Here is a 27088-nt window from a genome sequence, read left to right as displayed (position 1 = left end):
GTGGCGGGGCTTGGGGCTAGGGCTGGGGTAGCAGCGGCAAGACTCCGGCGGTGATTTAAAGGGCCCGGGGCTCCGGCCACTGTGGGGAGCCCCGGGCCCTTTAAATCCCCGCCGGAGCCCAGCTCCCGGGGCTCCGGCAGCTGGGCTCGGGCACTGCGGGTAGCCCCGGGCCCTTTAAATTGCCTCCAGAGCCCTGCTGCCACTGGGGTAGCAGCGGCAGGGCTCTGACAGTGATTTAAAGGGCCCAGGGCTCTGGCTGCTGCGGGAAGCCACAGGCCCTTTAAATCCCCGCCAGAGTTCTGGCAGTTGGGCTCGGGTGACGCTTTTAAGGGCCCAGGGCTCCCTGCAGGTGCCAGAGCTCCAGCTTTAAATCCATGCCCGGGGCTTCCCACAGCGGCTGGAGCCCTGGACCCTTTAAATCACCACCTGAGAAGCTGGTCTGATCCGGCATGGCGGACCAGCTCTTGCTGGTACACTGTACAGGACCGGACCGGGCTGGCTTACTTTCACCTCTGACTGGATCCTAACCAGTGGTGCAAGTAAGCCGGTACAGTCAGGCACACCATACCATTAAGACATTTACTGCTGGTATGCCATACCAGAAAGACATATTTCAAGAATGAATTGTAGAGCCCTGCGCAGATACAAATTTATACCTGTGGATGCAGATATCCATGGATAAAAATTGGTATCCGCTGAACCGCAGGGCTCTCCTGGGAACCGCAATGGCAAAAGGAGCAGAACATGGGGCTGCCACTCCCAAGAGCCATCTCCCCATGCTGGCAGCTCCGCTGGCGTGGCTGTACCACCCGCAAACTTGCCCTCAGCCCTATCCTCTGGTGGGGCTGTACAGACCCCAGACAGGAGACTCAGACGTGTGGAAGGGCTGGGGGAGGCTACAGCCGCGCCAGAGTTGCTGCTAGCATGGGCCGCTGGCTCCTGGAAGCGGTGGCCCCACATTCTGCTCCTTTCACTGCTGTGGTTCCCAGGAGAGCCCTGAGGTTCAGCGGATACCAATTTCTATCTGCTGATATCCACATCCGTGGGTATAAATTTGTATCTGTGCAGGGCTCTAGTTACAGAACATTTTTTGTGAGGGTGGGTGAAGTCAGGGGTCGGTACCGTACTGGTAAGAGTTAAAATCTACTTGCACCACTGATCCTAACCAGCCACTTGGATTGGAAGTATCTAGCTGCCAAAAGGGGGCTGAAATAATTTTCTGTTTGTGTCCATATTTGAAGCATGATAAGATTCCCACTCGAGTTCCTCAAGAAAGAACTGAACGCAGTATGACTCACCTGGGCAATATCAGCTGTATATCCTAGGAAATGTTCCAACTCACCTCTCCTATTACATCGATTAGCAGCTTTAGGGCCCGAGGATCATGGACAAGTGAATCCGTGTAAAATGAACCGAGGTATTTCTTTGGATCAACTTTATTATCCACTGCACACAAATCAGGGCGCACATTGAATCCATGGGAAATACGCCCTAGTGTATATGGGAAAGCGCCACCTACAAAGAGGTAATTGTATTGAAAGTGGAAATTATTTCTTTGCTTTACAAAACCTGAAAAAACAGGAAGGAAAAAAGCTAATTTGTCAACAGAGAGGTTAATGTGCAGCTATATAGAAATTAGTATCATATAATACTCAAGAGTGAGCAAGAGATCTTAATCACAAACAACCCCAGGCACAAAATGTAATAAAATGGTGCAAATAAGCATTATTCCATTAACGTCAATAGAGAAACTCCAATTTGCTCCAGCAGAAGATTTGGCTCCAATGTTATAAGAACTGAGCCACATCAATGGCTAAAGATTGGCATATAGTGTTTTTGACCAGGGATTGAGACTGGAGGGCGGGGAAGCACACTCATTGGACCAACAGTGGCTGTGGGTTGTAGATGATTTTGTCAGCTTATTTTGAGTAGCGAGAGTGTTCACTGCACTGCTCATGATCTCCCCTTCACAGCCGGCTCACAGTAGCTGTACAGTCTTAAGACCATGTTTACAGCGGCAGTGGAAGCAGCGCACAAAAGTTTTTGCTAGATGCGTGGTGAAATCCTGGTCCCATTGACTTTAATGGGGCCAGGAATTTATCCATTGTTTTTCTGGCTGATATAGACACGCCTTTGGAAGACACTGGCAGCCCTGTCAGCTACATGTTGTGAGATAGGTGGTGTGGGAGGATGGAGGCAATTTTAAATGATGGCACAGTGATAAGTGAAAGCACTACAAGTTTTGATGGGCAGAATTACTGGGCTTTCATTGGTAAGAACCGTGTTGGTCAATGCAAGTAAATTCTTCAGGCACTGAGGGAAGAAATAGACATATCTGATTATTACATAGATAAAATACATGCCGAACAGTTGTACATCTTCTCTCCATTTCAGTTTGCTTGATATTTGCTTTAACTTTACAGTTTCCTAGACCCTGCTAGGCTAGATCTCTAGTCCTTATGATTTTAAGGAAAACCTTTGAAATATGAACCCAATGTAAACTGAAGCAGTGATGTCTGTCTCAGCTGGTAGACCACCTGAAACTATTGGTCCTTGGAAAGTTCCCCTATCCGTATCAATGGGTGTTAACACTGAAGCTTGAACAATAATAATTTAAATATCAATATTGTTATCAATTTCACTACAGAGCAAAACATTCAAGGAAAAAAAGGAGTATCAGATTCTGAAGATCTGTAAATCCTACTTGCATGGCACCTTGTTTTGATGTTTCTCTTTTGCATCTCAAGAGGACTGAGTCTGGTGTGTGGGTGGAATTTGTGAGAATACCCACACCCCAAAATAATATACTCATTGACAACCATTATTCAAGTGACACATGCCAGCTCTTGCCATGAGACGAAAGTGTGTCTGTTCCCTTCTCACATTTCCTCCCCAGCTGTCCGTTCTTTCTCTTCAGGAACATAATTTCAAAAGAAAATTGCTTCCCATTGGATGTCAAAACAGAAAAATGGCCAGGTCAACAATACACCAGAAAACAGACACGCATCTTTAGAGCTCACCAGATTCCATATGACAATATGAGCCATACTGCGAAGTTATCCTGGTCATAGATTTTATACCACACAGCAGGCAATTCAATGTAAAGAGTATAAAGTTAGCCATGAGGGCTTCATTATTTATATCAGATACGGCTGCATGTCTTTTTTTTCAGACACAACCCTGAGAGCAAAAATCATAGCTCTAATTAGAAGAGCTTTCTATCTTTTTTCCATTTTTAACCTTATTTAAAAAAAAAACTTGATATAAAATGACACTTAAAACAAACAAGTGGAAGTAACTGCAACATTGACATTTCTGCCTTTGTCACTGGAGCGCAATAATATTGGAGAGCTTAGAATAGCACTGTGGGCAAAGTTTTTGTAATGGCTACAAACAGCAATCTGTCACCTGCATTTTAGTTTGCTTCCTTTATTGATACTGTCTAAGCTTTTCTGTGTTTCCCTCTGCTCCTATTGTGTGCCTTTTCTTTCGTCTCTCTTACAAGAGCAGCTCCTTCCTGAGTATCTCTGAGTTGGTGCAGGCTTCTGATTTTGTTTCCAATTTACTCTCAGCTCAGATTTGAAAAGGAAGAAAAAAAGAAGAAATTCTGAATAAACAACTCACCTTCAGCTCTTCTGATGTTCTCTTTGCCAAACAAGTTGCCAGACAATGCTGAAGAGGCTACACCCTTTCTTTTTCCCCACACCATCCATAAGCATTTTGCCCTTATTAGCTCATCATAAATGCATAATTAAGATGGGCTATTAAAAAGTCTTGCCTAGAGTAAGTAATTTGTGGTGACTTTTAATTTCCCCTTTTGGTTAAATCTGCTGTGTGGTCAAACCGAGTCCCAGTGACATATCAAAACATCAAGGACTGGATTCTGCAACTTTTTGTATTCAAAACTGTCCTTGACTTATCTGGCTTGGGTTTTGAGTGAACATTTCTTGTCAAAAGACTAGTCTCTTAAGGGTGCCAATGAGAAGCTTATTTTCAGAAAGCAGAAGCTACCGAGAAGCATTACGCAAAGGCGGCATGATCCATTTTTCATTGCTTGTGATAAATTTTGTGTTATCCAATCTGCATATTTCAAAAGCAACCCACAGACCATGGCCTCACTCCAAATCTTTCCTCATACAAAACTCCCACTGACTTCCAAAAGGGTCAGTAGGTCATACTGGTGAATTCAAACCCAGATATCAATACTGATCAACCTGGGTTATCTCTAGAGAAAAGTGGATACTTTGGTTTCTAGGGCTTTTCAATCCTTGGCTCCTTTGCTCAGACTATCAACAAAGATGCCAATTACTGACAGCTGTAGTGGTGTTTTGTAATGTGGACTCAAGTCCACTGGAAACTGGAGATGACAAAACCCAGTTATTTTGGAACATTTGAACTAAACTGATTCATTAGGAATGACAAGGCCTGGTTCCTTTTAACACTCACCTTTAAAATGGCTTGTTCCTTTTTAAATCATCCCCTTTGAGATAGGCCTAAGTCTTTATTTTAACTTTATATTTTTACTGAGTGTTGTTTTTCAAATAATATAAAATTAAATGCTTGAATTTGCTCTGATAACAGACAAAATCAAACAGCAGAACCATTCAATAATCCCCAGCAAGAACAGTGGCTTCTGAGGCAAACTACTGTACCTACCTCCATGGGCAAAGCAAACTTTCAGTTTAGGAAAAGTTTCAAAAATTCCTCCCATAATCATGGAGCAAATGGCAATGGTTGTTTCCCCTGGCATGCCTAACAACAAGAAAAAGTTTCATAACATAAAGACATCACACTGCAGCTTGATGTTTTCCCCAATATCCTCTATACTTAATGCCAAAGTTAACAGTTACAGTGCAAATGACAAACTGCATAGCTTTATTTCTTATTAGAGAAGCACTCAATGCTATTAGTCAGTTAAGATTCTTAAACTGTGGTCAGAAAACAGGACTAGGAATTAAGAATTCCTGAGCTGTAATCTCAGCTCTGACACTGACTCTCTCTACCTTTGGGACAGAATTTTCAAACTTGGGTGCCTAGAGATAAGCACCTAAAGCCAAATTTAGGAGCCTAAACCAGTCAATGGATGTTGGGGGTGCTCAGCCTAACTTTAGACTTTGAAAATTTGGGTATTAACCTCTCTGCCTTAGTATTCCTGTGATGGGGGAAAATAACACTCAGAAGGGAGTTGCCAGGATTAATTAATGTTTGTGCAGTGCTCTGAAGATGTAAAGCTCTACATAAATATCATGAGAATGTGTTTTTAGGTTACTGCATCTCATTAAGTAAGTAAATATAACAACGTTCAGTTCTTTTTAACACCATGTCAAATAGACCTGCGCTGAGTAAGGTTATTTGATATGGTGTTAAAAATAGTGTGAGCAGCTGGTAGCCTATCTATACAAGAGCTCACATTGGATCTGAACCAGGGTTAACAAAAGGCTCTAGTATAGACATGGCACATGTAGTGCAACCCAGTGGTGATGTGAACACTTGTGCACCTTTGCTAGAAATTTCATGTATGGAGGTAATGTATGGAGGTGTTTCACAAGTGCAGTGGTGGCTGCAACACCAAAATGTTCTAGTGGAGATAGGGCTAAAGTGCCTGATTCTGTTCTCAGTCACAGTGGTGTGTAACTCCAGTGAAGTCTATTGAGTTACACAGTGCTAAACCAGAGAAAGTAAGAATAGAATCAGGCCTAAAATTTTCCAGGGACTGTCACAATTTTACCCACTGTTACTCTGTGCTGGACTGCAACTCTAATTTAACTGACAGATGTGGAAAACACAGAAACTAAACAATTCCCTGTTGCCTATACCTCTAAAGAGCCTCAAGCACATGTTTCAGCTATGGTTGAAATGAACTTAAATTCAAAATATTCCCTTCCTGGTCTCTGTTTCAGAGAGTCATTTGCTAATTCCACTTGTCTTTCTTCTAATCATGTTCCCTTTGGGAGCCTTCTTGTTACAGAGGCAGAAGATGTGTTCTCTAGGAGGCAAGAGAACATTAGAGGCTGCTGCAAGCCCCTTAAATTCTAGTGATACAGATATTATAGATATATAAAGTTTACCCAGTGAAGTTTACAGTGTTGACCTAATGGCAGTGTCTGATTTTAAAAATGATTGACAGAAAAATAATGTAGTCTTTCTCACGCAATTATACATTTGCAATTGTCTCCTTGGCATAAAATGTTGCAGCTAATGCCAGGTAATGAATGAAGATTAAGCATTGTAACTATATACTCACCCACAAGCCAGGGAAGCCAGTACTTGGACATCCTTCCATTTGTCTGCATGTCCCAGGGATGCACAAACAGACAACAGTTTAATAATTCAGCTGCCTTTGGTGAAAAGGAAAAAAATATTATCTGGACGTAACGGCATCAAAATGAACTCCAAAATGTATGTATGCTCCAGGCAATACTGTTAAAAAGGCCTTTTTTTGCTTTGGCTGTAAATAATTCATAGAAAGGATTACAAGATTTAGCAAAAAATGGAGGTGCTCACTTAGGCCCAAGTTGTAGCCCCTATACCAAGTCTAGGGTGACCAGATAGCAAGTGTAAAAAATCGGGACGGGTGGGGGGTAATAGGCGCCTATATAAGAAAAAGCCCACAAAATCAGGACTGTCCCTATAAAATCAGGACATCTGGTCACCCTAACCAAGTCTGAGTAAATGGGCTTGGCACATACAGAATCCACCCTCAAAGCTGTGGCATGGCCCTACTACAACTAAAGGGCACCAAGGGCTCCTTGGTTGCTATGCTCCTTTTCCCCATTCCCTTCCCTGTGTGTGTGTGAATGCATGAGCCAATGGATACATACAGTCAGCATCCCCTCAAAGCTCACCATAGCAGCAGCATGAGGCTTGTCTTTGCTAGAGAACTACACTGAATTAGAGCACAATCTCAAGTTAATGAACACTGACCAGCTGACGTGGTGGTGAACATGACTGCCTGCATCTACACTGCCTGCAAAGTTGTGCTCAACATCATGTTAGTTGAGCTCTAGGTCATGTTCTGACTCGGTGTAATTTTTCTAGTTAAGACAAGCCCCTGGAAAGACATCCTACACCCATGAGATTGTGGTATTTACCCCTTCAGATCCTTACTCCAGTCCTTACTCCGATTCAAAATTTTCCTTGAGGGCTGCAGGATTGGGCCCTTATAACAACATTTTGTCATTTAAGTAAAAGCGTTCTTCAGATTTAATTGTTTGGTACAAAAGTGCTTATCACATTATTTGTATCTGTGTCTTACTGCAAAGTTAAACTAAGTGCAAACTAACATTCTGCCTGATTGTATTTAACACATGGGGTGACTTCTCAGAGCATTGGATAGAGGTGCCTATAGAATAGAAGTCTGCTGTGTTTGGGAACATTTGTTACCTGTCCCACTGCATGGATTCATGTTTAGAATTGTTTCTATCCAATCTGGAGGGCTACAAATCAAGCTCCATTCTTCCCACTAATCCGTCTCCACTGGGACTACATTTAACATTCCAAGACTTTGTGCAGGAATAATGGACTTATCCCATTAGAAAGCTGGGGATTCCCTCTTTTCCAGTAGGATACAATTCTTATCTTTAGCCTAAGTAGCTTACAAGATGAGAGACCTTTACATTGCAGCATTACCGTGTCAGAAAAACTAATTTGGATAATTTTTAGAGATTTAAAAAATTTACAGTTGGACCCATGGTGTTAAGAGAGTCTGACGTTACCTGTGGATTGATACACAAATAGTACCAAAATTTTTTTAAAGGCTGTATATTTCTGAAATATTTGTTTTCTGTTAAATATGGAGCACAGCAAGTTACATGATAGCATGGTGTGGTTTAAAGCTTTTATTGGCAAGGACAACCTGAATAGCTTGCCATCAACACAAACTCTTGCCAATGAATATATGTGCACGCTGTGCTGTTCATTTATTAGGAATGTGATAAAATAATATTAATGTATTAATTACATAATTTAACACACATGTAAATGATACAGCAGGTTAGACATAGTTGTGGTGAGTAGTGCCCATAAATTAGTCTTTATTTTGTTATAAGTTGGTCTTAACTTCCCTCCCCTTTCTTTTTAGTATTTGAATAGCTCCTCTATACAATATAGAGTTAAAGAGAATTTCTTTGTAAGCAAACAAACAAATCCAAACAGTACACAAACCTCGAACACTGGGATTTCAACTGTTGGTAATTTCAGAAAAGAAAACAGAGGAATTATACAGGTTATGGGTCCTGATTTGAGTGAATTAGGTACATGCTTAATTTTAAACACGAGTAGTCAGGTCTACTCACTTGCTTAATAGGGATTTTAATAATTCTATTTTGTCACATATATGTCTGGACCTATGTTTCTTGTAAGGGAGATATAATCACAGAGTTGAACAATTAGTGGTTAACTAGTCTTACAAAGTAAATAAAACTAAAATTTGTGGATAAATGCAAGCTCATGATTTGTAAATAGTTAACTGTTGCCATAAGGATCAGGATTATATTCGTAAACAAAAATGTGTAGCTCAGTAAGTGGCTTGATGAACTGATACAGCTCAAGGTCAAATGTAGCTTTTCTTCATCATCTTTACTTTCCAAGGGTGTTTCTGCATGTGATGCTAATTATTGTGGGAGGTAACTTCCTGTATATGTTTCAACATATTGATGGATGTAAGCATCCCCATAAAGTGGAGATTGAGAACAGACTGTGTGTGACCACAAAACCAAACAAGTCATCAAGATGCTGCACTAACAGTTCTCAAGCAAATTGAGAGTTCTGAAAAGTAACCGCCATGAATCAGTTTCAAGCTGACAGTTATAATAACCTGTGGATCAGATACAGAATGTACACTGATTAAATCTAGGAATTTAGATAAATGATGGAGCCCATCTGGACTTCAGGCTGTTTTAAAAAATGTATAATCTATAAACTCAGTTTATACTCTATAAACTCAATTTTGAATTTTTGGTGATGTTTACTCAATTCTGTGTGGCACTTAGATTCCAAGGTTATCATGGCCTGATCCAAAACCCATAGAAGTCTATAACAGTCTTTTCAAATACTTCAGTTGACCCTTGCTACCTAAGAAATATCGTAGATACATTAAAAAAATTAAATGACTGAGGCGCAGATTTTCCAAATAGCTGTTGGTTGCTAAGTGCCCAAATCTCATTGAAATTTGATGCCTAACTCCCTTTGGTCACTTTGAAACTCTCAGCCTTAAACTGTTCCCCATTTAATTCTACTTGGACACAAAAATAATCATAGGACTAACTCACACTTTACTAATTGTCACATACGCCCTCATTCACAAACCAAAAACGTGGCAACTCTCCTAATTTTCCAGCAATAGTGGAGCGAGACCTACAGTGAGGTCTCATATGACTAAGATTTCATTATGTATTTTACAAAATATGCTCCAGAACATTTGCTGGTATCTCATGGTGAATTACCATACATAATTAAAGCTAAACCTATCAAATAGCTACTTATCAGCATGCCTTTCTCACGCATAACTTCGAAGAGCACCATTGGGAATCTGCTTGAATAAAGGCCCAATTCTGCAGTCCTTGCACACTCACAACTCCCATTGACTTCACTAATATTCTTGGGTGAGTAAAGAGTATGGGATCCAGCCATGAATGCTCAATTGGATCTATAGGCTTGACCCTGTGCCCATTGAAACAAATGGTAAAAACTCCCATTGACTTTAGTGGGGCTGGATGAGACACCATATGAACAAAGTACCTGTGAAATGTACTATCCTTTCCTTTTTAACATTTATTATGTTAGTTTATTGGCAAATTAATAACATTCAATATTAGCTGTTTCCCCCAGTCATTAGAGCAATTGTATGAGTGTCTCTTGTAAATTATCATTCATTACATAAAGAAAATTAGCTTAAACAGATTTTCTGGACTAAATCCTGCTCTCAGATATACTACTGTAAATTTAGATTATTTCCATTGAAATATTTGGATTTATACTAGTGTAACTGACAGCTGAATTTTTCCCAATGCCTTTTGTTTAGTTAGAATTTCATATCACAACATTCTTTGGGATAAACTAGGAAATGTCTACTCACAGCATAGACAGCAAACAGTTCTGGTGCATTCAGGTCCCATTCGTTGATATGAGATCCTATCTGTACCCCAGGAAAGCCAAGCTCGTTCACACAGCGATACATTTCCTTCACAGCCAGGTCTGGTGCTTGCATAGGTAATGTGCCAAGGCCGATAAACCTCTTGGGGTACTTTTTTACTGTAGCAGCTAAGTCATTATTTAATAATTGGCACAGATCTAAAGTATCCTCAGGTTTAGCCTGGTATGATATTAAGAAGAAGAGTAAATTAAAATGTAGTTCCCAAATGTTATCACCTTGACAGATGTTGGAAGAAACCCAAAGGATTGCATGCAAATTATCACCAAGAAAAAATGTCACAGCAAACAATACAAGGAGAAGACTTAAACCAAGGCTTTTGCTTCACCACTAGTCATTCTGAATAGGTGTAAAGCCTTTAGGCCAAATTCTGCCCTGTTTGAAATCCTAGGGGAAGGATTGATGAGTTGAGTTTACTTTATCTTGCATACTCATGCATTAGTTGCTTTTCCTCCTACCCCTCAGGGGCATAAAAGGCAAGGGAGAATCTGACCTCATTTGCTGAGGCTCTCAGGATTTTTTAGAGAATCTCTTATAGCACTCACGTGCCTGTCAGAAGGCAAATAGATACCTGATGTAAGCAGTTGTATCTTCCAACTGAATCTCTGGGCAGAACTGAGTGGTGATGTAAATGGTGAAGTGAGTTACATCCATTTTCTTACCATTTTATACACAAAGCATAAGTTTAAATTTGCCCCAGTTTGGCATTCAGTCGGAATGTAAAATGATTGTAACTTACATTTCGAGAGGGCAGAATGGGGCACCAGATGAAAAGCAGCAAATAGGAGAATGTAAGATAAAATGCACTCCATAGGCCAGACCTGGACCACAAACTCTGAGTCCAGATCTCAATGGGGGGGAGTTTGTATCTGGGGATTTGGTTCAAGCACAGCTCTGCTCAAACATTGAGAATTCTCTTGTAAATATAGAAGCCAGGAGTTTCAAGTGAATCCTTGGCAAAGCAAGTTCTCTCACCCCTCATTTCAATTCTATTTATTTACCTCTGCACAGGTTTGACCATAGAGTTGGTCTAGTGTCCAAATAATGTTATTGATGCAGTACAAGAATGAAATAATTGGTGTGGAAGACTTCCCATGGTGAGGAATTGTAAAGGCTCTTCTGGTGGTATAATGGACATGTTGTTCACACTTAAAATTACCAATCTCAGTATGTACCCTTTGCGTTACATTGTTTACCAAGGGGTAAATGCCAAACAGTCCAAGTAAAAAGGGAAGTGTGTACTTGATCTGTATTTTCCATAGGCATTCCCCTAGGTTTTTATTTAGAAATGAGTGTTAAGTAAAATTCCAGAGCCCTCCAAATTTTCTGTGGGGTGGAAGTTGGATCCAAACCCAAATGTGGATTTTGCATCTGGCCTTTTTCTCTAAAATGGACCAAACCAACCCCTTAGATTTGACTACCCCAAAATTTTAAGGTCTTTGGGATCCAGATTTAAACTTTTACATCTTTTTTTTTTAACATACCATTTTATTGCTGGAGGTGGGAAGATGGAAGAATGGCGTAGAGGGAGGTGGAAATGTGACATTGGAGCATGATGAATTTTACAGAGTAAACATGAACAAAAGATTTGTAAAATTTAAAGTTCTTAGTGCTATTTCTAATATGGCAGCCATGACATCCAGGGAGAACTATATTATACAAATTAATTGGTTCCCTATTTTTTTCCTAGGGTGTGTTCAAGGAAAAAACAAAAACCAAACAAATATTTATTTCAGTACAGAATATGGGAAATGTCATCCCACACAAAGTACTAGAGGTGTACAGTTAATTTATGGGCTATGCTGTAATAATTTTTTATGTAGGACATCTGTAACTGAATTTTTATGTATTATCATTCAACATGATTACTGTGAAGTACTAGATACAAATAGGAAATGGGCCAAGTGAATTCCTGATGTAACTGCATTGATGTTAAATAATTGAAGTCAATGGGTGCTACACCTGGGATGAATCTAGCCTATTGTTTGCTAGGATCAACCTTCTAGAAACCATTTTTTTGTTTGTTTGATGCATTTGAAATAAGTGTGAATCCATTCTGCAATTCTAGTTGTGCTGCTAAGTGGGAGATGTAATTTCAGACTCAGAGCTTCCTGCACCAATAGCTTTCCCATATTGGGAGTGTGATATTTAAAAGAAAGGGACATTTTTTTGTAAATGTATCTGTTCTATTAAAGCATATTTGTAATACTTTATCTATGCATTCCAATGTCTATAAGATGGAAATTGCCCAGATACCCTCCGGTGGGCAAATCAGATTCTTCATGATTTACATCCAAACATGATTTGACAAAGTAGACTGGACAAATGGCTCATTAGTTCTACTTTCCTACTAGATGCTTCAGAGGAGGGTAGAAATCCCTCATAAAGTACCTGGCTAATTCTGCAGTGCTGTGCATGAAGGAAGTGCATTCTTCCTTACCCCAGTACAAAGAAGGTGGATTTCCCCGTGGCAATTTTTGAAATTTTATTTTGATGGGAAAACATCTATTTGATAGACTTACAACCCAATGAATCAGAACTTGCCTCTTTTTCCTTTATATCATACACTCCAGTCCTAGATTCACGCTCTGTAAAGGCTTTCTCCCTGCTCCCTGTTGCTCTTCCTAAGTTCCTGTTGCTGTCTCACCCATTTGTATTAAATGTTCTCCAGAGCGGAGCTCTACAGAGTCCAGCTCCTGCTGGAGCAGCTGTGCCATGTTACTCTGCTGGCCTCTCTTCCACTGCCAGAGCAGCTTTGTCATATTATTCTGGTGACTGGCTGAGCTGCCTAACTCACAGGCACAGGATTTCATTATTCTGAATTTTATAGTATCTGTGACTTACAAAATTTGTTTGCAAGGACTTACCCAATAGTTGAACATTACAGGAACTGTAGAAAGGGCTTGTACAGTGACTCCTACATAGAAGAGCAAAAGTCTTTAAATATGAAAATGCAGATTATGATTTTGTCCTAGGTCTGATCATGGTTTGATCTCATGCATTACAGATTAATTATAGAGATCTGTCAGTCAATCTGCAGGAAGCAGATACATTCCTAGGGGACAGACTGGATACAAGCACATGGTTCTTATAGAATAGTGGCTCTCAATGTGTGGTCCACGGACCTCTGGGGGGGTCTGCAGATTTCCAGAGGGGTCCGCACCTCCGTTCAAAAATGTTTAGGGGCGACAAATGAAAAAAGGTTGAGACCCACAGCTACAGAAGACAATGGAAATTGTACATGAGGTATTCATGGGAAGAATATGACCCAAAATGGGGAAAATAATAATTAATATGATGAGTCAGTCTAGCTCACCAAGCAAAACTGGGCACATGTGCAAATGAATACTTTTATGAGTGAATAGTAATTATTCATAACAGGATCTAGCTACTTAGCTCAATCCATATAGATTTACACTTATAGCTTTGCCAGTCCCCAATTCAATCTCTGATGTTGGCTAAGATGGCAGCTGTCACATAAGTAGGCATTTGTATGGGATTTGAATTGCTGTGGGCCACAGATGCTTGGAATGAGCTTTCTCTGCCCAGAAGAAGCATATAACCCCCTGGTTACATACATACATACATACATGTGCCTTAATGTGGAACTATAAAAATTGGTGTTTGGCTTTTAAAAATATTTTTGTTTGTTATTTGTGGAACAATTATAACAATTTTCTTTAGAATCACTTCAGTTCATGGACAAAAGCCCAGAGCAGCAGTTAGGTGTGTGATCTATTGTTACACTAATCCAGCGGTTCTCAAACTGTGGGTCAGGGCCCCAAAGTGGGTCAAGACCCTGTTTTAATGGGGTCACCAAGGCTGGTTTAGATTTGCTGGGCCCCAGGGCTGAAGTTGAAGCCCAAGCCCCACCGCCTGTGGCTGAAGCCAAAGGCCGAGGCCCAGGGCTGGCTCTAGGCACCAGCGAACCAAGCACATGCTTGGGGTGGCACATTTTCAAGGTCGGCATTCTGGCCATTTTTTTTTTTTTGCTTCCGGCGGCAAAAGCGTAGAGCTGGCCCTGGCAGCAGCAGCGCGTCGTGTGCGGGGGGCGCCCTGGGGCCACTGCAGTTCGTGCCGCGGGGGAATAGCACTGCACCTTGTGGCTGGGCCAGGCAGGCTCCAAACGGGGGACACTCGGGCTGGGGGCTGCCCCATGGGGCACATGGAGCCACCTGCAGGTCAGGGCCGGCTCTAGGCACCAGGCACCCAAGCACATGGGGCGGCACCTGGTAAGGGGCGGCGGGGGGAGCGCGGCGCGGCATTCCGCGGGGGGGGGGTGGCGCTCCGGCGGCGCGTTGCGGCGCTGGGGGGGGCAGGTTCCGGTTGCGCGGGGCTCGGCGAGGGGGCGGCGCGGGCGTGGCGCTGGAAGGGGGTTCCGGCGGCGGGGGGCGGGGGCGGGCTCCGGCAGCGTGGGGCTCGGCACTGGGGGGCAGCGCTCGGGGGGGGTGGGCTCCGGTGCGGGGGGACGGCGCTCTGGGGGGGTGCCGGTGGCGCTCGGCGGGGGGGGGCGGCGCGGCCCGGCACTCGGCGGGGGGTTTGGGGGGGGGCGGTGCTTTTTTTGGCGGCGCTGCCCGGCACTCGGCGGGGGGTTTGGGGGGGCGGTGCTTTTTTTGCTGCTTGGGGCAGCAAAAAAGCTAGAGCCGGCCCTGCTGCAGGTGCTGCAGGGCGGCTGCCCCCCAGCGGCGCAGCCGGGGCTGGGCGAAGTGGCCCAAGCTGCCCAGGGGCTGCGGCAGGGCAGCCAGAAGCAGCAGCAGCAGCGGGGCCATAGAGGGCGGAGCGCTACCATGCGGGGCCCATGTCCCGCTCTCTGGGGCTCCGCTCCCTCTGGGGCTACCCTGCCCGGGCTCCTCAGCCCCCTGCCGGGGCAGTTCCCTGGCTCTGCTCTCCTGGGTCCCGGCCGGTCCTGAAGGCGGGAGCCCTGGCTGGAGGGACCCTGGGCTGAGGCGCTTCCCGGGAGCCCCACTGCTTACTCCGACCCTGCCAGCGCCGGACTGGCTGGAGGCGAGGGGGGAGCGGGTGGAGTCAGCACTGGTGGTGGGGAGCCCAGGTCTGGGGTGGCAGGGGGTGCGGGTGGGGGAGGAAGAGAGAGCCCAGGGCTGGGGTGACAGGGGGTGCGGGTGGGGGGGGGAGAAGAGAGAGCCCAGCACTGGGGCAGCGGGGGGGGGGCGGGGGAGGGCCCAGGGCTGGGGTGGGGGGCAGCCAAAATTTTTTTTGCTTGGGGTGGCAAAAAACCTAGAGCCGGTCATGGATGGCGGGGCTCAGGTTACAGGCCCCCCCGCCCAGGACAGCGAGGCTGGGGCTTTTGCCCCCCACCTGGAGCGGTGGGGCTGGGGTGGCTCAGACTTCGTTCCCCCCCGGGGTTGTGTTGTAATTTTTATTGTCAGAAGGGGGTCACAGTGCAATGAAGTTTGAGAACCCCTGCTTTAATCTATTGGTATTAATTTAAATACTTGTGCATGCTTATCACTCTTGACTTTCTTTCACTTTACTTAATTTTCCATAAATGTATCTTGAGTTCCATAAATGTATTTTGTCATATAAAAAAATCTTTGGTCCCACTTAAGACAGTGAGAACAATATATATTGGTTTTGCTCGCCTTTGTGGTAAACAAAGCTTATTATAACAAATGCAGAAGCTTTGCATTCACGAACAGCACCTTGAAATCAGTTATTTTTAAAAAAATGAGTAAGAATTATTTTCATTAACTACAACTGCCTCACTATCACCCTGCGAAGTTTTGTGATTTTACAAACACTCTTTCCTAATTTTTTTCTAGTGACTTTCTCTTTCTTATTGCTGTGTTAATGATCCATGAAAACAACAGGGATCTTGCAATGTCTGGTATAAAATTAAGCATATGCAAGTGCTTGCAGGATTGAGGCTTAACTCACTACATGAGGGAAACAGTGAAACTGACTATAGGCAACCAGTGCTGTTTAATACATACTAAGCAGATAGGATAAAAACAGAGAAAACATATTTTCCTCTCTCATTTCTTTCCCATATAGTAATCTTAGATATTACTTGCAGTTACTTTACAGCAGGTAAATCATTTTCGTACTGAAATGTGAATTTTAAGTTGTCAGTGTCCCTTTGTTATGTAATAATTAACCAGTGGGACCAGAGGTTGAATCTGGATTCCTCTAGGAAGCGGGTTTGCTAGTGAATCACTCTTCAACGAGCAGCATTTTTGCTTCTTGTTTCCTCAAACATGAGCTCTTGTGTTGTAACTGAGTCCCCAACAAGGTTGTTTTTTCAGTAGAGAGCACTTGTAGGGATGTGAGTCCATGCTGAGCAACTCCTGCATGGTGCTGAGTGCCCTTAGCTCCCACTGTCTTCTCAGTTGGGCCCTAAATGTTCATGCTAATTTTCAGTCTTCTGCTTCAACCTGCACGTTTTACTGTATTCCTGCTGCAGTGCTTCGGAGGAAGAATGATCCTCTTTTTGCCCTGGCCATGCCTCTTTTCTCACATAAATGAGGATGAGACCCAAGGGCTTTTTCCAGAGGTCAGAAATATTGTGGGGAGGGGAGGGAGAGTGGAAGGGGAAAGGGTGGGTAGGAATATCCCATGTAGTCAATTTTCCCCTCTACACAGACACATTATGGATTTTTGGGCATTTTGCTCCACTCTGTACTGCATAGTGGGAGAACACAAAGGTCTTGATCCCTGACTCATTTAGATTCTCCAGCAATGTGCCAGTGAACACTTGATTAGCACATTTGGGAACACTTCCCATGCCTTAAACAGATTATTATTGTGTCTTGTTCCAATCACATTGAAATGGTTAAATCCCATTACAGCCCTCTTCTTAACAGAGCCATATTTTACTGTCCAGCAATTTCTGTCTTTTTCCTATTTACGCTTTCCTGCTAAAGTGTTTGAAGAGGGTGCAATCAAACAACTGTTTAATCAGCTTCCTCAGAACAGTTGTGATATAGGCTTAGCGGGAATAGCACTTGGTATGGAAGTGATCACGGTCATCTAATTGTGTGCAGTTTGCCTCTCTTGCCATTCTTTCCCCAGTGTCCCCAGGGACCATTAATCTTCAACCTTTGCCTGCTTTTTTGCATTTAATTATCCAACTTTCCTTTTTTATGTGATTCACATGAAGATCATTTCCTCTGCTTCCACTATTTGATCAGCTTGTCTTAAATATAGGCGCACAGATGTCCAAGGATTTTTAAATATTAATTGCTGCAAAAATTGAGCTATGAATTGTTGGTTCCTGACACCATCTTAAATCTGTTACATCATTCTCCTCTTCCTTTGGTGGCTCTGATATTCAGTCATCAACTATAAATAGTTAAGAGCGTTGGTGTTCTGATTTTTAAAGGGGAACAGAATCATCTATTTCTCTGACATGGTAAATTCAGATTTCTACCACCTTAAGATCATTTCCAGAATTCAGTCTTTTCTTTCCTTTTCTGACAGAGAGATTGCATTAATGCTTTAATTTCTGGCATTCCAGCTTGCGGAAAGGCAAACGGCAAAGCAAATATAAAAATGGACTTAGAGATTTCTGTGCTGAATATTCCCGGTCACCACACTGTGAGGGAATGAGGGAGACGACTCACCACATAAATGAGTTTTAACTTACTTTTTGAAAGAGTATTTTCCCTCTCCCCCATACTTTTCTGAAATCCTCTTGGTACATCCTGGTTCACTGATATTTCAGAATGCACATCTGCAACGACCAGCATCTTACTGCAATCCATGGTATTTGTTATGACATAGAGCGATACATTCTGCTATGTCTTCACTGAGGCAGGAAGGACCAAGAAGATTTCACAGAGGGGAAAGGAATTAAAGTTTAGTTAAAATTAATATTTGAATTCAGTGCCACACATAGCTTGGCTAGTGTGGCATTTGACATAATACTGTGATCTTAACTCAGTTTTCACATTGGCTTTGCAGTAAGTATTTTAATACACCATCTTGTATTCCGACTGGAGCCAGGAGGTATGATCATGTGATCTAATCGCTGTTCTGGTACACTGGATACCAGTTGCATTTCTTAGCAATGATAAAGTTTTTATGTTGCTGCATAAAGCTTTTCACAAATAGGACCTAGTAACAGGGCCTAAGTTATCTGAGTTAATGACATCTTACCCTGCTGGTTACCAGCTTTCTTTAACTGAGAGAAACTCTTTGCATCTTCCCTCCCAAACTGTGTCATTTTTGGTGGTTAATTTTTAGGGCCATGATCTAATGGAGTAATGGTCTCAAGTTGCAGTGGGGGAGGTTTAGGTTGGATATTAGGAAAAATCTTTTCACTAGGAGGGTGAGGAAGCACTGGAATGGGTTACCTAGGGAGGTGGTGGAATCTCTTTCCTTAGAGGTTTTTAAGGTCAGGCTTGACAAAGCCCTCACTGGGATGATTTAGTTGTGGATTGGTCCTGCTTTGAGCAGGGGGTTGGACTAGATGACCTCCTGAGGTCCCTTCCAACCCTGATATTCTATACCCTCAATCTTTCTTATTCAAAATTGTCTTTGAAATCAATAGCTGCAGCTCCATGAATGAAACAAGAATAAGATATGGCCTGTAGTTATTATCCTTTGAGGAACTCACTGCTTATTAAAGATGACCTGCAAAGCGGAAAAAAAAAAAGTTGGACTCTTTTAGTTTGCTTCTTTGATGTATAAAAAGGGTGCAGGAGCAGGGCTGGAATAAGGCAGAAGCAAGGCTGGGAACAAGCAGGCACAGAGGCTATTGCAGCCATAGGCAAATTCTTTGAGCAGTTGCTGAACTTTTGCTGCTGCTGGGCTTAAGAGCTGGTCTGCTGGCTCTTCCGACCAATCAATCAGGCAGCTTACAACAGGCCAGCTGTGCTTGTTAGGTTACCCAGTGACTGACTCAGCGATTCCTGGAGTTTGCCAATTTCTGCAAGCAATTTATTAAAGGTTTATCTAGCCTGATTGCACCCAAAATGGCACTTTTCCAAAAAGGGGCTTGGTTTACATGGTCTACGGAGGTTCAGTTGGCCTTTGATTTGACTGAAGAGGGCATTCACCTGAGCACCCATCCTGATTCACTCAGATCCTAAACCGTTTATGATCCAGGCTAATGCCTCAAACAGGTGCAGTATTATCTTGACACATGGGCCCTCACAACCTACTCCTCCCTGTCCCGTCCCTTCAAGTCTTGGCTACTGGCTATTAAAGTAGCTTTCAAGGAGTGGCACCACCTCCTAGAAGGAACCCCATTTCCCCATTCAACTCCTAATTGATCACAGAAATCTGAAGTATTTACGGGCAGCTAGATGCCTTAACCAATACTAGATCTGCAGATTCTTTTTGCTCAATGTGACTTTGTGACAACCTGAAAGGTGGATGCCCTATCCTGGAAAGACAAATATCTCAAAACTGGTGAAGAGCCCTCTGCCACTATACTCAAGGTCCCAACTTTGTCAATGGGATGAACTACAGCAGTCTGACATCCTCCATCCACTCCTTGACAACCTGTTCACAGCCCAGATCCGTGAGACCCTGAATGATCTGGGTACCTGACCCGAATCCGAGTTCTGACCACAGAATGGCCTCCTCTAGCATAAGGATTGAATTTCTGTTCCAGTGCGACAACCTAGGCATCAGTTATTGAAACTATACCACAATTTGCCACTTGTGGGCCAATTTGGCCAATTCAAGACCAGGAATTTGGTCTCAAGGAGCTTTTGGTGGCCAAGTCATGAGCTTTCATCAAGGATTATATAAAGTCTTGCAACCTCTGTGTCCATACCAAGAACTCATGATCAAAACCCATAGGTCTCCTCCAAATCTGTCCACACCTCCACAGCCTTGGTTTACTATATGAATGGAATTCATTGCAGAACTGCCATGATCCCAGGGTAATCCTGGTTTTTGTGGGCCTCATAACAAAGAGGGCACACTTCATCCTACACCATACTGTTCCTACTGCTTGGCTCTTCCTAGAAAATGTCTTTCACTACCTTGGGTTACTGACGGGCATTGTATTGAATCTGGGTCCCCAGTTCATCCCCCAATTCTTATGGGAATTTCTCAGACTCTTGGTATTGAATCCCACACCTTGTCTTGCCTATCACCCACAGAGTAATGGACAAACAGAGAAAGTCAGTCAAATCTTGGAGGAGTATCTTCACTGCTCTTTGAGTTACCACTGGCTTCCCCTGCTGTGCCATGCCAAATTCACATATAACAATGCAATCCATGCCTTGATCCCACATAAACCATTCTTTTGCAAACTAGGGCTTTCACCCCCACTTCCACCCGGACTTGCCCATGAGTTCCCCAGTACTGGCCGCAGCGGATTTAGCCTCCTGCCTATCACAGATGCACCATGAGCTCAAGGAACACTTGCAGTCTGCCAAAGAAGCCTATAAACACCATGTGGACCAGGACCATTAGGCTGTTTCCAGTCTGGCCATAGATGACAAGGTGTGGCTTTCTGCCCAGAACCTTACATCGAACCACGTATCTGCCAAATTAGACTCCCAATACATTGACCCCTTCCAGATTACAGAATGGGTACACCCAGTGGCCTTCAGATTACAGCTGCCCAAGTGCATGAAGATCCATCCCCTCTTTTATATGTCACTTTTTAAAAACCCTGCACTAATAATCCAAACCCAAGCCAATCCAACCTGCCACTGACCCCCATAACAGTTCATGGACAGGAGGAGTGTGTGGTCTACAGAATCCTCACCCTTGGTTAGTTAGATTCCAGCATCTGGTGGACTGGGAAAGCTACAGTCTGGATGAGTGGTCTTGAGAACCAATAGAGAACATCCATGCCCTGGACCTATTGCAAAAGTTCCACCAGACGTACTCTGAGAACCTGCGCACCAAGGTCTTCGAGGGGGCAGGTACTGTCAGGAATCAGGGCCTGCAGCAGAGCCAGTCTCCAGGCAGCCTAATGAGGACAGCTGGCCTGTAGTAGCTTCATTGGGTACATTGCCTGATTAGTTAAAAGAATCAGCAGAGTGATTCTTAAACCCAGCAGCAGCAGCTGTTCAGTGGCTGCTCAAAGCATTTACCTGTGGCTGCAATAGCTCCAGCTCCTGCCTTGTTCCCAGTCCTGCTCCAGCTCTGCCCCTGCCCTGCCTCATTCCATGTAACCTGGTCCTGACCCTCAGATCCGATTCCTGCCTACTGACTCCTGCTCCAACCACTAGGCATGACTCCTGCTCCAACCACTAGACACTACCAGCCACATCCCAGTCACTGACACTCCTGTTAATACACCCAGAATGATTTTTTATTTTTTACCACTGCATCACATTTTGTCTCATATTTAATTTGTGGTCCACTAGAACCCCTAGAGCTTATTCAGCAGTACTACGGCCTATCCTGTTATTTCCCATTTTGTAGTTGTGCATTTGATTTTTTCCTTCCTAAGTGTAGTACTTTGCATTTGTCTTTATTGGATTTAATCTTGTTGATTTCAGAACAATTCTCCAATGTATTTAGGTTTTTTAAATTCTAATCTTGTCCTTCAAAGTGCTTGCAACTAGCTTTGCATCCTCTGTAAATTTAAGAAGCATACTCTCCACCAGGGGTGAAAGTAAAAACAGGGATTTACCGGTATGGGACTGGGTTGGGGCCGGCTCTGGCCCCCGGAAGGGGCGGGGCCTTGGGTGGAAGGGGTGTGGGGGGGGTCAGAGCCAGCCCCGGCCCACCCTGTACTGGTAAATACCCTCCCCTGCCGGGGTAGCACCGGCAGCCGGGGGCTCCGGCAACAATTTAAAGGGCCCAGGGCTCGGCTGCCACTGCTACCCCAGGGCTCCGGCAGCAGGGCTCCAGGGCTATTTAAAGGGCCGGGGCCGTAGAGGCAGCGGGAGCCCCGGGCCCTTTAAATAGCCCCCAGAGCCCCGCCGCTACTCCAGGGCTCCGGGGGCTATTTAAAGGGCCCAGGACTCCCCTGCTTTTATCTCCCCAGTCCTTTAAATAGCCCCCGGAGCCCCGCTGCCGCTACCCCAGGGCTCCAGCAGCGGGGCTCTGGTGGCAATTTAAAGGGCCTGGGGCTCCAGCCACTGCTGGGAACCCCAGGCCCTTTAAATTGCCGCCTGGGGAAGCTGGGCCGCTCCGGTATGGCGCACCGGCTCTTGCTGGTATGCTGTACCGGGGCATACTGGCTTACTTTCACCTCTGCTCTCCGCTCTATTATCCAAGTCATTAATGAAAATATTGACTAGTATGTGACTCAGAAATGACTCAAGCAGAACTGCACTAGATATGTTCTTCCAGTTTGACAGCAAACCATTATAAATACTCTTTGAGTACAGGTTCTCAACCAGTTATGCACCCACTTTATAGTATTTTCATCTAGACCACATTTTCCTTGTTTGCTTAAGAGAATGTCCTGTGAGACTGTCAAAAGCTTTATTAAAATAAAAATAAGTATTATATACTCCTTCCTGCCCCCCCATCCATTGGGCCAGTAACCCTGTCAAAGAAAGAAATTAGGTTGCTTTGGCATAATTTGTTCTTAAGTAATAGCCAATATGGATTTGTTATCATCCTATTATCCTCCAAGTGCCTACAAATTGATTGTTTAATAATTTGTTCCAGTATCTTCCCATATATCTAAATTAGACTGATGGTCTATAATTCCTCAGGTCCTCTTTGTTCTCTTTTAAAGATAGATACCATGTTTGCCCTTCTCCAGTTCTCTGTGACCTCACCCATTCTCTATGAGTTCTTGAAGATAATTGCATTTGCCTAATGATACACACGAGTGGTCTTTTTGAAGCCAAACTTTAAGTTAGGCATGTGCTTACTGGATCGGGGCCTCTTGTCTCATCCGGTAACATAATTCCACTAATTCTCCAGTTACTCACAGTCCTCCAGCGAAAACGTGGTAGACAATGTAATGCAAAAACAAACAGGGGAAAAAAACTTGGCAGAAAGTTCTTTTCTTTTCTTTTTTTTTAAATACATCATCAAAAACAAAGGAAGAGCTCAAACACATTTTTCTCCTTTATAGACCACTTTTAAAATCAGGAATGCATATTCTCCTTTTGAGGCCATGTTCTGACACCCGTACTCATATTAACTTGTACCTTCCTGCACAGAAATTAATTTTGGCTATTTGTGGAGCAAGGTACTGAAAGGTAGAATCTGTCTCTTTTGAGTCTAAATGTAAACTGTATTAGTTTTCATTGACTTGCAATTGATTTAAACTAATTGTAATGCTGCAAAACCTTTTCATTTTAATGTTATTATAGAACACTTTGGTGTGAAGCTTAAGTTGTTCTATTTGATTTATGATTAGTAAATTTCATTTTTGGAGTTACCTGATTTGTTCATCTCTTTAATCCGAACCTCTGGATTCCAGCAGTTCTCTTGGATAACTCTGAAAACCTTTCCCTCCTTCATCATTTTTGCCTCCCCCTGTGAAATGAAATTTTCATTACAGTAATAAAGTTATGTCAAGATAATATGGCCTAAATTCTACTGTGTTAGAAGTATGTGGGGCTGCCAGTGCCCATCCAGTGCTAGAATTCAGGCCCTACATTTTTGTTCAATAGAAAAAAAAAATCCCCCCCCCAATATTTTGAAATGTCATTTGTAATGCAAAAGGACAATACCAAGGTATTTTTTTATAATTTAAAAATAATCCCCTTTCTATTGCTGATACCCTTTGTTATCCTGAAACAATTTCCTTAACTAAACTCCATCATTCAGGCACCTGAGTTTGACATCACAGTGATGCTTATGAGTGCTGTTTGTTGACTATGAGCCAAGTTCTGCCCTCAGGTTTGCCCTATTCCTTTGGAAGTCAGTGGGCTCAAAAATGATCTTAGTAACTCCAGAGAGAATTCAGAGTAACTCCATAAATTCAGTAGAGTTCTGCAGATTCATCCAGTACAATTGAGATAGAGTATCAGAGGGGTAGCCATGTTAGTCTGGATCTGTAAAAAGCAACAGAGAGTCCTGTGGCACCTTTAAGACTAACAGATGCATTGGAGCATAAGCTTTCGTAGGTGAATACCCACTTTGTCAGATGCATGTCTGAGAGATAGAGTTAGCCCCAATGGAAGCTGCGGGTTGAATTTTCATTGTAGTAATAATAATAATAAAAAAAAGAATACTGAAGCATTCGTATCAGGGGAAAAGATCCAATATAAAACAATTACCTGAACTATAGGAATACAGTTTTAATGCAAAGCCCTCTCAGGGTTATGTAGGTCAAAATATTACCAAGGTCACTAACTTTGACTGTGTCCCTTTAATTGTGAGAAGAGGGCAACACTTCTGATTTTAATTTTTGATTGGGTTGACAACTGGCCAGACACTGTGTAGTCTCTGTCTTGTCAAATCAAGCCAAGGAAAATGAATGTTGCAACTGTTCATAGCCACTTGCTCTTATGAATATGTTATTAGAGCTAGTGATTCAACACCAAAAGCAACTGCAACAGCCAATTTTCCTATTGTTTTATTCTTCAACAAATTGATGAGATGTAACCCATCAATACCTGCAAGAGACACTCTTAGCTGCTTCTGTTGGGTAATGGGAATGCATGAAAGTTGAGCTATGACAGACAGCTGGATTAAGTTATGTCTGGACCCTGCAGATTCCACCTGTGCGTGGTAGGGAAGCATGGGCGTAGAGCAGACATGTTGGAGGCAAGGAGTGACGGGATCTGCGATTACACTGATTTAGTGGCTGGAAACCCCTCTGTAAAGGGTGTGGAGGAATAGCACAGTGGATGGCAGCTAGATGCAGTGAAGCCCTAAAGCCTGCTCCAATCTGAGGGGGCACATTCTTTCCAACCCACACCTAGTTTCCTCCCCCAACACACACAATCAGTTGACTGATGCTCCTGGAGGAGACGTGAATTTCACTCAGTGTACATCTATTCTGCAATGTAAAATAATAGTTAATTCAGACTATTCCTTGTTCTGAACACAGACATACAATTTCTTAAATTAATAAAATTACACTCGTTGCAGCAGGCATACTCAGTTGCATGTCTCCTCTCTATGAGGAGTCAGGCTGTTTTTAACCTTGAATATGTTATTAGCTTCATACATCATTCACAAATATATTTCCCTGATAAATATTTTAAAACCTCTTTTTCTCTCCCTTTCTGTGCCACCTTGACAGGTTGCCAGAATGAGCTGGCAGCAATATCACAGTTTGAGAAAATGACTCACAATATTATAGCCAGAAATTACAACTCCACAGTCCTGTTCCTCTGGCAAAATCCTTTAAAGTCTGTTAGAATTGATTTTCCAAATGGAAGGGGCTAGCTTAGCCATACATTCCAATACATTTTAAAAATCCAGTATCAAGCCACTGTTGATTATTGTGTAATATGCAGGCAGCAGGATATTTGGGGGTAAGGGAAAGGCCTAGCGGAATTAAAGATTTTGTCATATAAAAATAGACTATGTGCCCTTTATTGAGTTACCACTGGGAGTATTTCAGTGAGCACAGTAGACTTTTAATTCTTTCTTCAGACTCTGCTAGCCTCTAAAGGACTCATATGTGTTTTCTTCTATTAATACTGAAACCAATGTTAGACAGATTTTAATTTCACCAAGGGACCGGCCAGTGTTAATACATAAATACTGAAAGATAAAAAGAAACCCTTTCCATGCAATATCAGGCTATGCAATATGAAAGAGTTTCTAATAAGCTAAGTGCCAGGCTATAAAGAATTGTGATTGCTGCTTTCATCTGTGTTTAATTGAATTTTGTGTGATCATGGATGTGCCACTGATCAATCCTGAACCCTCATATTTGTGTGTAAATTCAGGAAAAGCCTGTTTTACAGAACAAACTGCCGTTCTGCTTATTGACCTGACTAAATTCACTCAGATCAATGAGATTACCCATATGAGTAAGGCAAGCAAGATTTGGCCCAACAAAAAAATGAGAGCTGGAAATCCAGTCATGTTGCTACAGTCTCTGGACGCTACCACTAAAATGCACATGATCCAGACACTTTTAAAATACAAAATTATGTAGTAATTTTGTAAAGTTAATTGGAAACAGGTTTTGCAGTAATGATAAACACATGGATCCTGAGGAAATTGTTCATGTTTCCAAACCAATGGCTAGAGTGGAGCCGTCAGACAAGGTACTATGAGACCTCCATTCTCAAGCCTTAATCAATTTACCTAGGACATAACTTAAGATTTGTATGACATCTCCTCCTAACAGCACCTGGTGTTTTATGCTTTAACAAATTTATGTGGAAATTTAGACACAGATTTAAAAATCAGCTGTCTGAAATCAGTTGAGCAACATGGCAAAGTTTCTCATCATCAGGCTCATCAGTTTCATTCAGAATTTCACTCCTTTGAAAAAATACATAATTAATTTTTTATGGTTTGATTCTTTTTTACAGAATCTTATGAGAAGCTTTTTCCTCCTCTCATTGTAAGACACATTTTCCTTTGCTCCTGTTATATGCAAAGGACTTTACTCTATTCCCTCCCAATGACAGTAACATCCAACCTACTCTGACAGAGGCAGCACTGGATAGCCCATAGTGCTGCTACTACTAGCTTGCCTCAGGGTTCCAACTGAATCTTTAAAAACTTCCATGGTTTATAATTCCAATGATGTTGGTGACATTGGAATGTTCTTGTAATAAACAGATGTTGCATTTTATCAAACTTCTCAACTTTATTTTTATTACTCATGTGTGCTCACACAGATGCACACACACAGACTGTGATTTTCCAAGTTGCCAAAGGATTTCGATGTCCAGTTCCCATTCTGTAGCCCAAGCTATAGATTATATATTAATTATTATTGATTACTTAAGAATTCCCAATTATCACTTTGAGGGTTGACAGGTTCTTGTCCCAAGATCAGTATTATTAAAATCTATTATGGTTAATAAGAAAATAGCATCTAAATTCATCAGGTAGCTTGGAAAGTCTCAGTCTATGTTTTACATAACACATGTAATAGTTATAACTCTAGTGAGGAATCATGGG

The 27088-nt window shown here is 42.7% G+C and overlaps 1 protein-coding gene and 2 long non-coding RNA genes across 3 annotated transcripts in view; 1 reads left to right on the top strand and 2 right to left on the bottom strand.

Moving 5' to 3' along the window:
* The window catches only part of LOC122174219 (uncharacterized), a 61719-nt gene that overhangs the window by 19501 nt on the left and 15130 nt on the right, over nucleotides 1-27088 (top strand). The window lies entirely within an intron of this gene.
* The window catches only part of ACMSD (aminocarboxymuconate semialdehyde decarboxylase), a 48202-nt gene that overhangs the window by 12472 nt on the left and 8642 nt on the right, over nucleotides 1-27088 (bottom strand). Inside the window, exons 3-8 of the mRNA XM_005286797.4 lie at nucleotides 23428-23524; nucleotides 13018-13067; nucleotides 10076-10312; nucleotides 6245-6338; nucleotides 4657-4752; nucleotides 1343-1515 (exon numbers count right to left, since the gene is read on the bottom strand). Of these exons, the coding sequence (XP_005286854.2) occupies nucleotides 1343-1515; nucleotides 4657-4752; nucleotides 6245-6338; nucleotides 10076-10312; nucleotides 13018-13067; nucleotides 23428-23524 (747 nt within the window). The remainder of the gene's footprint in view (nucleotides 1-1342; nucleotides 1516-4656; nucleotides 4753-6244; nucleotides 6339-10075; nucleotides 10313-13017; nucleotides 13068-23427; nucleotides 23525-27088) is intronic.
* On the bottom strand, nucleotides 16072-23415 carry LOC135974115 (uncharacterized). Its single transcript, XR_010591279.1, has 2 exons — nucleotides 22912-23415; nucleotides 16072-18742 (listed from the first exon to the last, which is right to left on the bottom strand). It is a non-coding gene; the product is annotated as an uncharacterized LOC135974115 (long non-coding RNA).

This window comes from Chrysemys picta, chromosome 11 (assembly GCF_011386835.1).
Source record: "Chrysemys picta bellii isolate R12L10 chromosome 11, ASM1138683v2, whole genome shotgun sequence".
NCBI classification, from domain to species: domain Eukaryota; kingdom Metazoa; phylum Chordata; order Testudines; family Emydidae; genus Chrysemys; species Chrysemys picta.
The sequence above is the reverse complement of the archived record's forward strand: the minus strand, read 5'-3'. Positions and strand labels throughout refer to the sequence as shown.